The sequence below is a fragment of the Pocillopora damicornis genome, chromosome 3 (genome assembly GCF_964200805.1).
Source record: "Pocillopora damicornis chromosome 3, jaPocDami1.2, whole genome shotgun sequence".
Lineage (NCBI taxonomy): Eukaryota > Metazoa > Cnidaria > Anthozoa > Scleractinia > Pocilloporidae > Pocillopora > Pocillopora damicornis.
The window spans coordinates 13123743-13140081 of NC_142672.1; the positions used below are offsets into that span (position 1 = coordinate 13123743).

The 16339-nt window shown below is 37.0% G+C and overlaps 2 protein-coding genes and 3 non-coding genes across 5 annotated transcripts; 4 read left to right on the forward strand and 1 right to left on the reverse strand.

Annotated features, from left to right (window-relative positions):
• Positions 1-74: 74 nt before the first annotated feature.
• Positions 75-147, forward strand: Trnak-cuu (transfer RNA lysine (anticodon CUU)). The gene has a single exon. It is a non-coding gene; the product is annotated as a tRNA-Lys (tRNA).
• Positions 148-1306: 1159 nt separating this feature from the next.
• LOC113674268 (transmembrane prolyl 4-hydroxylase-like) lies at positions 1307-9067 on the forward strand. The gene is made up of 11 exons (XM_089199749.1): positions 1307-1605; positions 2482-2560; positions 2912-3043; positions 3530-3600; positions 4153-4214; positions 4783-4817; positions 5399-5564; positions 5867-5924; positions 6748-6887; positions 7251-7341; positions 7603-9067. The coding sequence occupies exons 1-11, from the start codon at positions 1390-1392 to the stop codon at positions 7882-7884; spliced, it is 1332 nt and encodes a 443-aa protein (XP_089055875.1). The 5' UTR covers positions 1307-1389; the 3' UTR covers positions 7885-9067.
• On the forward strand, positions 3264-3336 carry Trnak-uuu (transfer RNA lysine (anticodon UUU)). Its single transcript has one exon. It is a non-coding gene; the product is annotated as a tRNA-Lys (tRNA).
• Trnak-uuu (transfer RNA lysine (anticodon UUU)) lies at positions 4490-4562 on the forward strand. Its single transcript has one exon. It is a non-coding gene; the product is annotated as a tRNA-Lys (tRNA).
• On the reverse strand, positions 9060-16246 carry LOC113674251 (transmembrane prolyl 4-hydroxylase). The gene is made up of 11 exons (XM_027190723.2): positions 16037-16246; positions 14423-14504; positions 13967-14095; positions 13010-13089; positions 12846-12907; positions 12310-12344; positions 11773-11935; positions 11154-11211; positions 10466-10599; positions 10131-10221; positions 9060-9719 (listed from the first exon to the last, which is right to left on the reverse strand). Exons 1-11 carry the CDS (start codon positions 16208-16210, stop codon positions 9423-9425), a joined length of 1305 nt encoding a protein of 434 aa, XP_027046524.2. The 5' UTR covers positions 16211-16246; the 3' UTR covers positions 9060-9422.
• Between the last annotated feature and the right edge of the window lie 93 nt (positions 16247-16339).

A 16339-nucleotide genomic window follows, 5' to 3' on the forward strand; every position in this document is an offset into this window, starting at 1 on the left:
CATGCCAACATTAACGCGCCAAATTCAAACTCTCACTGAACAAACCACTTTTTTATTATATCGGAATTCAGTGAGCCCGGTTAGCTCAGTCGGTAGAGCATCAGACTCTTAATCTGAGGGTCATGGGTTCAAGTCCCATATCGGGCGAGATCCAATTTTGTCCTTTTGTTGTCAACTGTTCATTTCGCCATCGAGGAAAAGCTAGCCTTAATGTACGGAAACCAGCACGATAAATTCCATCTTGGTCCTACTGAGGAACGCTCATTTTTTCAGATTCCGACAGGTTGTAATCGCCTTTTTAAATGAAATAGAGTTACTGAATCCCCTTCAATACATTATGATTTTGAAAGCGAACGAGGACAGTTGGATCGCTGCACTGCATAAAGATTCAGCTCATATTCCAAGCTCGTGGCTGAGTTGTTACTTGCTTAAACCTTTGCATTCCCGAACTCTATTAACTCAGGAATGGAAACTACGAGATTATTAAACGATATCTAAACAATTAAAACCTGAAGGAGCTATCCAGAATAGACTAAATTCAATTCAATACAAATTCTAGGCTAAGAAAATTATCATTATGGGAATTAATTAAAATCTATTCTCGCTTTCTTAGGTTATGTAAGACGTTGTCTTTTTTTTTTTCGCGGTGACAATGTTGCGTGTTCTTCAGTGCGGTTTTTTTTCTTGAATAATTCAATCTAAAACGAAAAGAAGCCGAAAGGGATATCATCGCCACAGATCCAGATCATCTTGAAATCCATAAAACTTGGAATGACCAATGATTAACTGTTAACAGAATATTCTTCTGAACTGAAGGTTTGACTTGAAGGTCCTTCCTCTATCGACTAATCAAATAATTGACAGAATACTTAGTATGTCATACAGCTCACTTGCTAAAGCTGAGACATCATTTGACACATTCAGACCCCTAATTGTAAGTTTGAAGTGAAGTCGACCCAATTTTCTGGTGCCAATGACCTTACTTCCTGGTGCCTTTATACGGTTAGGCCCTTTCTCTTTGTCCACTGGGTAGGTACTGTTTGTAAGTGTGAAACGCGATAGCCACCTGTCACCTGATTCAAGCTTAAAGCTTTAGGTTACAAGATTTATAGATCGAGGCGTTAAGTCTGAAATTGAAATGAGTCAAACTGTTTAATTTTTCTCTAGTTTTAATGGCTCATCTCGAATTTACATTTGAGTTTCCAGTCAGTCTTAGAATTACAGAGCCATGTTAAGGGACTGATCCACGTCTTGCAACATACATTGTCCAAAAAACACGATTGATTAATATTTATGCTTTCGGTGCGAGTCACGGGTGGCTTCAAACCACGGCGTTTAAATAAAAAAACTAAATAAGAGAACTACTGTTTATTCTCACAGCGATAAACAATGACCTTGTTTAGTCTTCGATGGAAGTTTTGTCTCCTTTGCTCACTTTTAGCTTTGTCAGCTTACTGCGAAAAGAAGCCAAGTAATCGAACATATAACGTTTGTAGGTTTGTACGGGAGGGACAAAGATGCGATTACAAAAAGTTTGATTCAAGCGGAGATGAACCATGCGTTATCGGAAGGAAGGCTGGTTTGACAAGAATAAATGGCGTTAAAGTAAGACTTGTGGTTTTATTAAATCTTCTTAAGTTCATTAATTCACTCCATTACAGAAGGTGTCACAATCTGCCATAAGCTAACGATCATTGTAATTAGGCTTTGAGGTTGCCCATGCTCCTCAATGCAAGTTGACAACCGATCGAAATGATACGTATGTTATTTTTCCTATTAGGTCAGCCAAATTAACATGCACAGGTATATAATTCGTTCGGGAATAAAGAAAAAGAAAAACAACTTGTGCGAATTAGAATTATCATTCTGTTTGTGAATGCGTTCGTTCGAATATTCCCATAAACACACTGGCAAAATATCCCGTACGTCAAGACAATCTATCGCTAAGTTACTTAGGCGAACTACGATAAGACTACCATTATAGAAGGTGGCTACTGGTAATTTTTGAAAACCACCAAAGCAAAATTGATCAAGCAGTGCTTCTGCGAATTATTCTTAGTAACACCAACTTGACTGAAAAAAGGCAGTCCAAACAAGTAGGGCTGTCCAAATCCATGATTGCTCTTCCGAGAAGCGCTTGCCGCCATCTTGGAATGGCGCTGTCCACGCGGCTCTTTCGTTACCGGAATAGTCGTAATTGAATCGGATTCATCGCTGCGATCGGTGCGATTTCTTTCCTTGGTTAAAACTTCATTGTATAATGTTTTTCGTTTCTTAGTTCCAATATTGGTTATCAAAGATAAACCCTGGAAGTTTTAACGATCGTAGCGAATAAAGTACAAGGATATCACCTTAATTTAAAACTCGCTCGAAGCTTTCCTGGCTGTCTTTGTTGCAGTTGCTGTGTCTAGCCACATTTATTTTTCAGCTATAGCGCCCACATAAATAAAGTCATATTTTAAACGTAAAATTTCGTCATAGGTTGGTCACGTTGAAGATGTTGATCTTGGTGATATTGTGAGAAAGCGGATTACAAAAGCTATGAGGCCTCTTTTGTTTGGTAAGACTGCTCGAAAAAAATTATATCTTACCGTATCGTATGGATACTTGTAGGAGTTTTATATGCCTGTTGGCGATTTTCTTTCCTTTCGGCGGGAAAATTTTACCTTTATTCTTAATGGTAATGATTGTGATAGGGGTAATGGTATCTGTAAGACTTTCACGACCTTTCACGCTGCACGGTTATGGTCAAAGAACAAACGTTACAACGGCTTTACAGTAATTCGTTGATGAAACTTTAGAAGTGTTTGTAGGCTTTTGCATGGCTTTGTCGTTAATAATTGTTGCTAATGATTAGGAACTGTGGTCGGTGACCAGGTTTACTGGCATGTTTTCATCTCTTCATTTCCAGAAATTCCCAATTTTCTGTCTGAGGAAGAGTGTGGCCACATGGTTAATATTTCGGAAAGAGAACGCTTTGTTACCAGTACAGCTAAGGGAGGACTACAGTCCTGGAGTGAATTTGAAATCCCTGACATCAGAAGTAAGATACGAGCCAGTGATTTCAAAGGGAACAGAGGAGTTGCATTTGACTGTATTTTCAGCTAAACTCACCGTGCAACTGCAATGTAACTTGACCTTATTGATAACTGATGCGTCCACTGTGCACAGTGCACTTATAAATCAAAAATAAAGTCAATTCCAAGTCTCATACTCTGATGCCAGCATTGGGTATTTTCATTTCAACAAGGACTATTCCGTGAGCCCGGTTAGCTCAGTCGGTAGAGCATCAGACTTTTAATCTGAGGGTCATGGGTTCAAGTCCCATATCGGGCGCACTTTATTTTGGTTGTCAAACCTTCTTTTTATCATTGATGGAAAGCTGGTCGTAACTTACGGAAGTTCCGCTCATTATTAGGCAGCTTCGTTCAATGTTTTGCGGTAAAATACAATGTACCCATGATTCATGATTATTCATTGCTAAGATTTTGATCCATGACATGAAATATTTTAAAATATTTTGTTGCAGATGGACCATTGCATGTTGATTATTTTCAATATTTGGATGGGGACAAAAATGGAAAACTGACTATCGAGGAGGTGGGTACAAAAGTAGACTTTTTATGTAACCTGAGTAGCTATAAGTTCTCCTCAAACTGCATATTTTTAGTCTTATCGATTTGCTGGCATGCATGTTTGCTTGCTTGCTTTTTCCTTCATTTACTGTGAGCAAACGCTTTAATCCAAGGATAGTTTTTATTTTCCTTTTCTTACAATTTGTGGCCAACACGATAACCTAATAACTACAGTGCTGTAGTCCTAGTCGAAAGGTGCTTAGTCAAGAACCCTGGACGGGTCATTGCTGTGTTGTGTTTTTGGGCAAGACCGGCATCACGCTATCCATAAGATGAATCTCCATCCGGTGGATAGCGCAGTGCCTTTTTTTCCTTTATCCACTGGCCAGCGGTTGATACGTTGGATAGTGCTATTAAACGGAACCTTATGAAATGCCGAGGGTAAACTGCAATGGGCTGGTATTTAAGTTAGAGAAAGGAGCAATACTTTTAGTCACTTTTTTTGAAGCCAGAATAAGTTCAAGTCACATGGGCAATTAGATCACTAAGCTCGCTTCTTTTTTAATATATTTGATAGGTGATGACCTACGCCAAAACGTACCACTATTTGGTTCTAACAAAAGAGGAGACCATTGAAATGTAAGGCTGAGAACATGAGCTTGAATTTAAAATTGAATTACTTAAGGTTCCACAAAATAAACTCAATGTGAAAATTTTTGACACATTTTGGTCGATACAATATTGAGTCTGTGTTAGAAAAACAATCTTAGAAAATCTTAGCAGTTTCCCTAATCTTGAAAAATTAAAGTGCATAATTATTGAGTCAGAACAAAATTGCTCGACAAGTTTCTATTTAGTTTTCACCATTTCCTGTGCAGTTACCAGCTAAAAAATGCTGCTATTTTTCTAAGTGAGCCCGGTTAGCTCAGTCGGTAGAGCATCAGACTTTTAATCTGAGGGTCATGGGTTCAAGTCCCATATCGGGCGCACAAACTTTTCTTCCTTTTGGTTGTCTATGTTGTTTTTTTGCCTGGGGGGGGGGGGGGGGGCATTTACTGCCAGTGAAGGGGGATTATTTCTACAGAGCCTTATAGAGGACCAGGTAAATTTTATGTGACACAAACAAAATCCTCCGACTTTCCACAGCCCCACCCCTTTCCGTGATAAATAACGGCCGGTCTCTAAGCCGGGTTTGTTCTGTTTACAGGCTTCATAATGTGAATATCACGGAATTAGACGACGGTAAATAACTTTCTTATACTAAGCACCTGGACTGATTATCTTTATGATTAAAATGATTTCGGTCATCTCTCCATTTAGTGCGTTATGTTTTGAGGAATTAATATTGAAATAAAGATAGAATTCAAATAGGAATGAAATATATTTTAGTGCGTCAAAGAATATTCATTAATAAAAAGAAGAAATGGATTGGAAACAGTCATCAAGCGAGCTTGAGGCCAACATGGAGTAATTTTTAGGCGCAAGTGATACACAGTGACTCTTATCGACCCACAGTGAACACTTATCTAATCTTCTTTTCTTTTAGGTAATTTAGTGTTAACAACTAAGTTGAAAACGTAAATTGGCCACCGTAAAGAGTCTAAAGGCTGAAGTTTTCAGCGTTAGCCCCTCACTAGGGCGATTGGAGGAATTGTGGGATGTGTGCGCGTGTATATGAAATTGGTGGGAATATGGTGACGAGAAAACAAGAATAAATTAGTTGAATGAAAAGCGCTCGTTGATACCATGGAGATCTTCTTTGCTTTTGTTGCTCCTTGATCATTCGCACCATCACTGTGTAAAATTATCGCCTTTTCTCTCAGGATTTGCTACAATTGACGAATTCAAAACAATGAATTCCATGGGGTTAACGGATTTGATGTCAGCAATGTCAATGTCTCACCCGCTTCACAGGCCACGGTACAGTGATCAGACTTGGGTCAATCAGAGATCTTTGGGCGATCCAGTTTTAAACAAAGTGATAGAAAGGTAACGTTTTCACTTGAGCGTGGCAGATCAGTGCTCCTAATCGATAGTCCAAACTAGGTGTCTTCCATATTGGCTTTGGATCATGTTAGTTTGTAAATTTTTTATAAACTACCAATTTTACAGGTCTGACAGAAGAATCACGTGCAGTCAAAGATCTCCTCCTGCTTTCCACAGTATGCCTTAAAAACGAGTTGTACTTATATATAGTTTCCTTGCTATTCCAACATACGGCTTAAGAAATTTAGTTAAAATTGGTTGCTTTCATGTATTTGGAGCAATGATTTCTACCATCTGTTCTTCAGAGTTATAGAACTCACCAGACTCTCCCGAGAAATCATCTACGGCAGTGAGAGGATTCAGGTAACAAACTGTGAAATAAACAATTTTTTCACCAGAGGATATCGTAGGCCTTAATTTTTTTCTTATAATTCTAGTCAAAGGATATCTTTTGACATTTGGAAAGTCTGTCAACACGGTAATGGTAAAAAAAAGAAAAGGAAAAACTCAGATTTTTAGGTTCGTTTTATTTCATGACAAAGCTCCAAATTCATCATCTTTCTTGTCGGTTTTCTCGTATAACGCTCAACATTGCCGATTTTAGCAGTATTCAGGAGGCTTGCACATAAGAAGCTGGTAGAGGTCTGGTTCATTTTAGTGTTTTCTGTTGCTCAATGGCAGAGCATCAGAGCGCCGAATCCAGGATCGATTCCTTATTGGGATTTCAGAAGTTCTTAGAGACGAGAGGAAAAAATTCAAACACTGCAAACTGAAAAAAATTCAACCAGTTCTACAAAATTTTAGTACAAGTAGAAACTTAAGGACTTTGTCTCGTTTACAACGAATGAGTTTCATTTCCCTTTTTATTGTGCAGATTTTTACATGTCTTTTTATGTATCATTAATTAATTTCTGTACTATATCCAATATAATTTAATTAAGTTAAATTTTATTTAGTTAAATAGGAAATTGGCCTGCCTTGATGAGCATCTGCTGGTCAAAAGAATATTTCGTATGTTAAATATGAAAAAATAATTAGAGTGTGAAGTTTGTGAAGTGTGAACATCTTTCTATGGAACAAAACTCCGTTTTAAACTTCTCTTTTTGATTTTCAACTACCGTCTTACTAGTGTGAAGGCAGAAAAAACTTTTTCGTCTACAATGAAAAGGGTACATATTTTCAACAGATCGTCCGTTATGGAAAACATGGTCATTACCACGCCCACTTTGACTCGGAGACAGAGAAAAGAACTGACAAAAGGTGCTGCCAACTTTATGAAGATGTGGTGCAAGCCTTTAATAAAGATGAAGGCTGTAGGCTCTGTAGGTGAGCATATGCAAAAGTTCAGTTAAATTGTGATCACTAATAATCAAATCGTCTTTTTTGCGTTTTCTTAGTGCATGCTGCTGTCATCAGAAAGTAAGCTTTACTTTGATTAGTGATAATAATAATTTTTTAAAAAACATTGCGCGCAAACTTAAATGAGCCAACTACTTTAATTTCACTTTTAAGAAAGGGACATCATCGGGAACTTTGTGTGACATAATTTGATAAAACCACGATTCATCCGTTTTTAGCAGCGACGTTTCAGATGGAATTACATCACATTCAAACAAAATTTATGCATTGTAAGGTCAGTTGTCACCTTTCATCAATCCGCTTTTTGTTTGTTCTTGTTTCCTTGATCAGATATGTAACAATCCTGTTTTATCTCAACGATGTCGAGGAAGGAGGAGAAACCGCTTTCCCTATGGCCGACAATGTCACCCTTAGCATGGAGGTAAGATTCTCACGGGGCGTGAGCCTTTGAGTGTGAAATGCGATAAACATACAAATTCCACCGCGACAACTTTCTAGTGTCCATAAATCAATAAAAAACACATCAATTAAAGGTTGTTATCTTTTAAGAGCATCAAAGAAGTTGTAAAGTCAGTTACTCCTACAGAAAACAGTAATTTTCAGGGCTACCATTAGATGTACGATCCGATTACATATTCAACTACGAAAGAGTAACATGAGTTTTGTTTTCAATTCTATTTAGTATCTGACTTCAAGTCGTGGTGATTTGGACTACTTCAATCTTAGCCATAACTGCCACCAAGGTCTGGCGATCAGTCCACGAAAAGGAACAGCTATCATGTGGTACAATCACTTACGTGACGATGGGAGCGGCTGGATGGGAGCAAGAGATGATTTTAGTTTGCACGGAGGTTGTGACATAAAGAGGGGAGAGAAATGGATCGCTAATCTATGGATAACTGCACCTTACAAAGATGGAGCTCACATTCCTAGTTCCTGGCTCAGAAAGTTTGATGTTATATAGAGTTGTAAACGTTATCAGCAGAGAGACTGACTCCTTTTTGAAATTAGATTTTGAAGTGTTTAGCTCTATGCTTTAATTTAGTCTCCCTTTATTTTCTTTCTCAGGTTAGAGAAAAAAAAGGGGTGATTTTTTAAATATGGTTCACAGAACGTCTAAAGGACCGCTCATGGTCATGACTGTTTAAGTGATTTTTTTTTTACCCTCGTTTATTTGACATTTTTCCAGGAGCGCACGTTGGATATGAGATGATAAACGCTGAGTTGGCTGCCACCAATCTTGTATCCAACAAGTGCGAATGGAATAATTGCTTTCTTGAATTTCTTTAAATCATGAAATAATGGGTTTTTGGAGCTTCGCAACAGTTACAGCATTTCCACAAAAGGGAACTCGGAATATGAGGTGATAACCAGAGTTGAGTGAACCAATCAAAACTTTCGAGATGCGATATTCCGAGGTGAAATTTAATAAATCAAGTATACGTCACTTGCAATGAAGAAACCTTTTGGTTTACATACTTTGATCTGGTTACTTAAAGGTATCTTTGTTCGATTTCCTCGGGTGCAATACGACGGAAGCCGACGTCAAAATCGAAATACAAGTAAATTGTATATTAATTAAGCTTGGTTTATGTCGATGATGCGGTTTACGGTGGACAGTGAAAGCGATGATACGATTGTGGTATACGTAGTGCGGTTTACAATTTATGAAGATACAAGATTACAGCTCTGACGAATGCATGATATGGTCTCAAAAACTGAAGAAAAGAAAGACAGTGAATAATGGAAAGGACACTGAAAACCAAAGAAAAACTATTGAGTTAATACCTCCTCGCCCCCTGAAATTCGTTGGTATGACCGTTTAAGTTAATTGAATAGATAATTCGTAGTTACAATCCCTGTTATGGAATATTTCACCCCTACAGTGGGGTTACAGTATAATACCGTATACAGACAGGGCTAAAAATAATTACGTAATTTTCTTTCTTATTCTAAAACTCTATCCGGCGTGACTAAAGAAACGTTTCCCTTTCTCCATTTCCATTTGATGGAAGTGCTGAGAATCAACGGTTGGCTGGGCCAATTTTCACTGAATTTTATCTTCCTAAAAATGAGAGTAGTGTTCATCTATGCTACATTACGTAAGAAACAAATAAGAAGTAAAATTAAAATAAAACATTAAAGTTCAGTATAATGTGTCTATTTTATTGCATCAATAACTCATTTCACTCTTAACAAAATGTACCACACGGATTGCATATAAGTCGGTACCTCTGTCTATTTCGATGCAACGCTGTCGCTGCTGATGATTTCCCCGCAGAAATTGTAGTAGAACGATCATGCTTGCTGCTTCATTACCAATATTACAATGTATACCACCAGATAACCCAGCAGAATCTCATTACGATTTTGAAGAAATTTTAGCGTTCTTCCTCTCTCTTTGGGGGAGAGAGTCTTAGTTACGAGGCTGTATCTACTTTATCGATCAGTAACACTGACTACTGGGGTGTTCCTCATTGGTCCGAGCAAAATCATCTTTTTTCAATCTTCGCTGAAGTAAATATCCGGACCCAGTATGTACTGACTTGGGACATGAGCAAGCTTCTTATATGGGGCAGTGATCCAGTTGTTCGCTATCCATTTTATCCCCCTTTTGACTGCGCATCCTCCGTGAATTGAATACTCGTCCATTCTCCCCAGCCAGCCACTGTTTGGGTCCATCTCGTGGTTGTACCACAAGATAGCAGTTCCTTTTTTAGGAGTCACCACCAGATTTGCCTTGTGGCAAAACTCACTTAAATTGTAGAAATCTTCCTTGGAACGTAACGACGCGAAATTCTGGAAACAACATTAATTGAATGAGTTATCAATATCTATCTTAACACCAGATTTTTGGCGTGGCATAAATGCTTATCGGTTGGATGATTATTCTAGGGAAGAGAAGGGTGGAAATTTAACAGTGCTTGTTCGGACATACCCTGGGCCTAGTTCTAGCACCGGATACTTTCATTTCTCTTCCTTGCCCTGATAGCGCTCCAATAAGTTGATAAAATTGAATGATACCAAATTTTACTCACAATTCCATTGATATTACCGAGTGCCTTGATTAACATAATTCTTATTTGCACCAGTCAGCCTGTTAGCAAAAAGTTTCTCTCGAAGTGTTTCAATTGCCAGTTGATTTTTAACTGCAGTTGTTGTTTTGTCAAATCAGAATTAATTTAAAAAGAAAAGAAAAGTCTAACTGACCTCTTTATTAAACGTTGCATTGTCCGCCATCGGGAAAGCTGTTTCACCTCCCTCGGGAGGTTCATTTAAGAAATAGAGGATCGTAACATATCTGAAAAAATGGTCAATTTATAATTAGTAAGCAGTTAATTGCATATCGCTCTCGAATCTAAAAGTTCAACACATATTCTGGGTGTAGTAAATGCATGTTCTCTAGATCCATTGTCCACAAAATTCCATATCGATATTAGGAATGTGATTTTTCAAGCTCAAGTAACAGAGCCAGTTTCTCTTTCTCTCATAGGCATGTATATACTAAATCCCTAAACGTCTATTTCTATTACTTTGCTAGATACCTGCATAACTTGCATCTCCTTTCACGATCCATTCCGGCTCCTTGAATCTGATGACAGCAGGGTATCTCGGGATGCTCATGCGTCTCGCTGTCGAGGTGGGCGTGGTAATGTCCATCAACTCCATAACGGACAACCTGGTGAGTGTAATAAGTTTGTCAAGCCCGTTTCGGAAGAAGGTCTAATGATATGTTCGGCGTAAGCTTTGTTTTCAATGGGGGAAACATTAGGCTTTAACTCTTTCGCCCCTAAGATCAAAAATTTATTTCTCCTGATTTTTCGTCTATTTCTCATAATTTAAGGCTTTGATTATTGGTTAGTATCATCATTTGATTTACCTTCATTGATATTTGTCTTTCTTCTCATTATCTTCCTGATTGATAGTTAATTAATTAAGGAGAAAATATCTTATGGTCTCTTCTAGGAGTGAGAGGATTGAGTAAAAGCACCTTATAAAGAGTCGTTTTCAAAATTTTGATTTCAGGACTATTTAATTATTGAATCCTGTGCAGTTAGTCCAGATTGACTTTAAGCAACATTTGATATTCTATGGCGCTGTGATTCGTCAGAAGATCGTCATGTTTCTTATGCGGGAGTTCATTTTTTTCCCATAAGCAGCTTCTCTTATTTTTATTTTCCTCTTGGTTTTTCTCTCTCTGTTTCGGCAAGAGAAAAAATGTTTTAACCTTACCTGTAAGTACTCACTTCCATAGATAATCTCATCGGGCAGCTTTGTAACTGCCTGTACTCTGCAAGGAAAAGTTATGAGATCAATTCAAAAGATTTCTAATCAACTACATGACGCTTTTTTGCTTCCCACGGTTATTTGCTTCAGGAGCTAATTACCCGAAGCCCCCCTTTCTATTACAAGGTCTTCGAGATTTTTTACTTATTTTGGGAAACATTTTTTTTGGTATGCTTGTCATTTCTACATCCGAGTAACGAACTCCTTCTTGCAGCCATCTATAAGTAAGGAGACTGAAAATGAAGTAAAAAAAAATAATATCAAAGCGAAGTGAAACAAGTCAATTTAAAAGCTAAACAGTCAAGGCAGGCCATTTCCTCTATAAAACGGTAAATAAGTTGTGACCGTGTTACTCAGCGTGATCCCCTTGGAGCCACTGTACGTAGTATTCCCTGCCCCAGACCCTCCCCAGCATGGATGTTCAATTCGGTGGCAGGATGAAATTTCATCAAAACTTACACAGGGGCTAAAGAGTAAGAATAAGAGAGTAACATGCGGTAATGGCTCCATAATAATTGTGCTAGTTGACATTAATTACAGGTCTATGCAACTATAATCATCCAACCTCATGCGGATGTCTTGAAGAATTCCGTCTTCGTGTTCCCCTGTCAGCCATGTTTGTTCACTGAATCTTTCTCGGTGACGCGGATAGCTGCGGCCCATTTCGTACAAGTAGCTGTCAACAAGGAGCGTGTTCATGTCTTGAAACTCCTCACGAGTAATGACACCTGCATCATCAGAGTCCGTATGAGAATCTTTTCTGGATGAATGTGCGCACATCACTTAAGAGGTATTTGCAGAACTATTGTCAGACCCTTTTATGCTTGCATTTAAGGGGAACGATTGATTGGTTTTTTTTTATTGATTGACTGATTGACAGACTGAGTGACTGATTTATTAAGTTACTGTTTTAATTTCTATATAAAAGTGAGCTAGTTTTTCAAAATATATTGTCTGGTCGCCCCTCATAGTTCTGCGATATGTTTTGTCCTCTAGTTGCACATTCAAGAAACTGCAATCGGTTCAAACCATTTAAACAGAACCCTTAAATATGTCACATTTCTGAGATTATCATATCTCTTACGTTATGGTCTTTACTTACTATCATCGAACTCCCGTAGCTTCAAGTCGTGAAATCTGTGAACAGCAAACTTCTTTTTTAATAAATGTGTTTTACAAATTCTATCCAGGTTCGTGCAAAGGTGTTAAATCTGCGTAGAAAAGTTTTTCCTTCGAATTTTGTTATTTGATTATTTTAATACGTAACAGAACATTAGCTTGATGAAAGCGTTCAACTGATAGAAAACAGCGCAAAATTACTCAAAGTGGCTCGAAATACAGCTAAGTACGAGTGGGAAAAAGGAGGAGGGATTCAGCCTCCTCGATTTGAGTGAATCCTGTCCACAAGTAAAGTTTTATGAAAGACGCCGGGGGATTTATTCCTTCAGGGGGAATCAAATTTCTTTCCTATTTCCCATGCTTGACGTAAGACGACGAATAAAATCCTTCCTCGACTACGTGATCTTTTTCGGCTGGATCCGCGAACAAAAGCTTTAAGCATTGCAAAGCTATTAAACAGTCTATTGAATGTATTTTCGATCCATGTAATAATTCACCTTAGAGAGGAGGCAAACTTACATGCGTTTCACTTCCTCATCCGTGAGATAAAGGTACCTTTCTACCTTCGCAAATCTCTTTATCTGAAGGGAAAAAATTATTTTATATTCATCAACGTTAATGATCTGACAGGTAACAAAGCTGGGGTGTTTCTTTTTACATATAGAATACTGTACTGTCCTCACCTCATCGATTGTTATTTTTCCATCTTGATCAAAGTCCCAATTTTCATACAGTCCTCTCGAGCCCTCCGCTTTTCCAAATACTGCAATTCAAATTGGTCTTTTCAAAGGGAATTTTGTAATCAATTTCATTATCATTATCATCATCATTATCATTATCGTCATTATTATCACTATCATATCATTATCATTATCATTACCATTATCATTATCATTTTATTATCATTATTATTATCATTATCATTTTATTATCATTTTTTTATTCTCATTATCATTATTATCATCACTATAATATCATTGTCATTATCATTATCATTTTATTATTATCATTTTATTATCATTATCATTTTATTATCCTTATCATTGTATTATCATTATCATTATCATTAACATTATTCTTATCCTTATCACTATCATATCATTATCATTTTTATCATTATCATATCTCCGTTATCACTAAAATTTCCATTATTTTCATCGTTATCGTCATAGTCATCACCATCATCATTATCATTATCATAATCATAATCGTCAACGTCATCGTCATTGTGTCGTTATAGTTGCTCTCTATGTTATCGTTATTTGTGATGTTGTTGTGATTGCTGTTATCACCATTAGTAATGGTACAACTAAGAGGCTAACAGCGGTACGGGGACCTAATAGCTTACAATTCAGGGAGAAATCTATCAAGTAATTCTAAATCATCTGTTTAGAGCTGGACTTATTGTGTTTTAAAGTTTGACACTATAGTCTTTTGACCAGTTTATCTCACTCACTTTTGTGTTCAAGTTTCTAAAGCTGAAGGTCCTACTCACAGAAAAATTTTCTTAATTTGATTTTTTATTGCATAGCACCGAGTAGAAGTTAAACCAAACTTGCCTTCGCTGTTTGCCACTAAGTTTCGATTTTGATATGTCCAATTAAAATCAGCCTGTGTGGTAATTAATTTAACTCACTTACGATTTGGGTCATGTGTCCATGTGTCGCTCTCTGTTAGTCCTCCTCTAGCGACACTTTTAACCAACTCCTTTTCATTGGCCAGTGATATAATGTGGTTGCATTCTTCTTCAGATAAGAAATTCGGGATCTCTGAGGAGGTAAGATAGATAATGAAAAAGGTGCCAAATTTGTTCGTTGTTTTTCAGATGAAATTCCGCCATATTTTTATACCATTTATTTCGCTTAATATTGTATATTTATTTCTTCATCTTCTGGCAGATACAGTGGATATGTAGCCAAGTTGCAACCAAATTATAGACAGAACTGGCTCCCTTGATAACCAAAACCAATTTTTCCTAATTTCTCACTACGCACGCGCCAATAGAGGTGAATTGTACGTGGTTTGGGCAAGAGTTGCTGAAAAAATTTGGTCAAAAGTCTTAAATTCCCTTAAATGTACGTTGGGTTGACACTCACCAAGCAAGAGTGGTTTCAAAGCCCGAGTTATCAGTACTTTTTTTCCTTCTGCTCCAAGATCAACTTTCTGTTTGTGCCCAACCTAAAGAAAAATGATGATTGTTAGTTCGCTAAAGTGGAACTTCTTCACGTAGAAATCAAACATTCCTCTTGATTTTCATACATAAAAACTTCGAGATGATGGCGAAACATGTTGAAAAATTCCAGAGTTGAATTGATACTATACAATTGCTTTAACCCGAAACTATTTTAAAAAAACCCTGAGGACACCTTTATTTAATCGCTAAGGAGGATCATCATCTAATTTCTCCTCACAATGTCACCTTTCGATAAAACTTTAAGGTCACGAGAATCAACAAAATGATCACCAAATGAAGAAGGTCTTGATAGTTAAACAAGTTCTTCTTGTCATCTCCTAAGGAAATGTATGGAGTACAGTATGGAGAATGTGCATAATGATGTTAGGGTGTGAAAGGTTAGCAAATGTTTCAGAGGGATATTGCATCACGCAGAGCAAAACCTTAAAATCGTATATATAGTAAAATATATTAATTTATTTAATTAATTATTATTAATATATTAATAAATATATAGTAAATGGCAATATCGGTTTAAGCGAGAAAGGAAACAGATGTAAACGTTCAACTATTTTAATGGCCATTCGCTTCAACCCATGGTTTGCTTGAACTATAAACTGTAACTAAGGTAAATTGAACTGGCTTCTCTGGAGGTGTTAATCAGTTATTTTCGTCACATAATATTTTTAACGATTAAGACTTGATATAAATTTTAACTCTACTGCAACACGTGACAGAATCTTTAAACTGTACCAGTAAACCATCTGGTGTATTTATTGTATTCTTTATGTGATAAGAACGGGTACCAGCTTTTTGCAGTCAGCTCGAAAAGTTGACTTTAAACAGATACAGAGAATCTAAACTATACTTTGGAAAAATGAATTTTAACAAAAAATTGATAGCGTAAATTATATTTTGAATATGAAACTGAAAATTGCAACGATTTGGAATATTTTCACAACACGAAATGCTTCGAAGTAGCAAGTGTAAGCCTTATTTTAAGATAAAATAGGAAATTTGATGAGTTTGGAAAGTAAGCTTTAAGTTAGATCCTGCCTTTTTTAATAAATTAATATCAGACGTTCTTGAATAAATCTGTGGCCCGATCATTGATTCAAACTTTGATCATTTCTAAACAGTGTCAAGAAGAAATTCAGCTAACAGGAAAGCGTTAATTTACTTTAAATAACCCGACCATAAACAATTCTGATGGTCTGCAACCATAGTGCAAATGAGATTTCGTTCAATCAACCAGCTCTCAGTGTTTAGCCAATTCAAAAAAATTTGGTTAACTGAAAATCGAAAGGCCTCATTAGAATAACAATATTGTTCATTTTATGGCTTTTCCAGGGGAAGATGAAGCTTTCTGATTAGGACTGTCACGGAAATTACATAATTTTCCTCGAGTCACTGATTTCGATAAAATAACAAAAAATACCCAGCCGAAATTGCAATGTTCTATGGAGGAATAATAACAGATAAACAGGCATACCAGAAACGTTAATAATCGTTTTTGTTTGCCCTCATATTTACTTACTTTTACTCCATCTAGGCGCGTTAAGATACCTTTTTCCCGAGGAATAAAACACGGTCTTTCATCTGTTATGCACGTGTCATCCTCGCAGTGCTGGTCTGAACCTGCATCGGTGAAGAAATGACAATGGACCGAGACGAGGGAAGATACCAATATAAGAATAGCGTCCTCTCTCATGTTTCAACTGATTTTCCAAAGAATTTCTACGAAAGTGTCATACTGTCGATCAACTAGAAAGTCTCTTTGAATTATATGAATTATTCATTTAACATGGCCGACAGTGCACCTGCTGTTAGTTCTTTTCTT

Excerpts from the sequence above, each read along its gene's own strand:
- LOC113674268 (XM_089199749.1), top strand. The coding sequence starts at position 1,390 with ATGACCTTGTTTAGTCTTCGATGGAAGTTTTGTCTCCTTTGCTCACTT. Across the intron at positions 3,044-3,529 it reads TGAAATCCCTGACATCAGAA|ATGGACCATTGCATGTTGAT; the intron begins GTAAGATACGAG and ends ATTTTGTTGCAG. Across the intron at positions 7,342-7,602 it reads ATGTCACCCTTAGCATGGAG|TATCTGACTTCAAGTCGTGG; the intron begins GTAAGATTCTCA and ends AATTCTATTTAG.
- LOC113674251 (XM_027190723.2), bottom strand. The coding sequence starts at position 16,210 with ATGAGAGAGGACGCTATTCTTATATTGGTATCTTCCCTCGTCTCGGTC. Across the intron at positions 14,096-14,422 it reads TTTGAAACCACTCTTGCTTG|AGATCCCGAATTTCTTATCT; the intron begins GTGAGTGTCAAC and ends TTACCTCCTCAG. Across the intron at positions 10,222-10,465 it reads AGGAGATGCAAGTTATGCAG|ATATGTTACGATCCTCTATT; the intron begins GTATCTAGCAAA and ends CCATTTTTTCAG.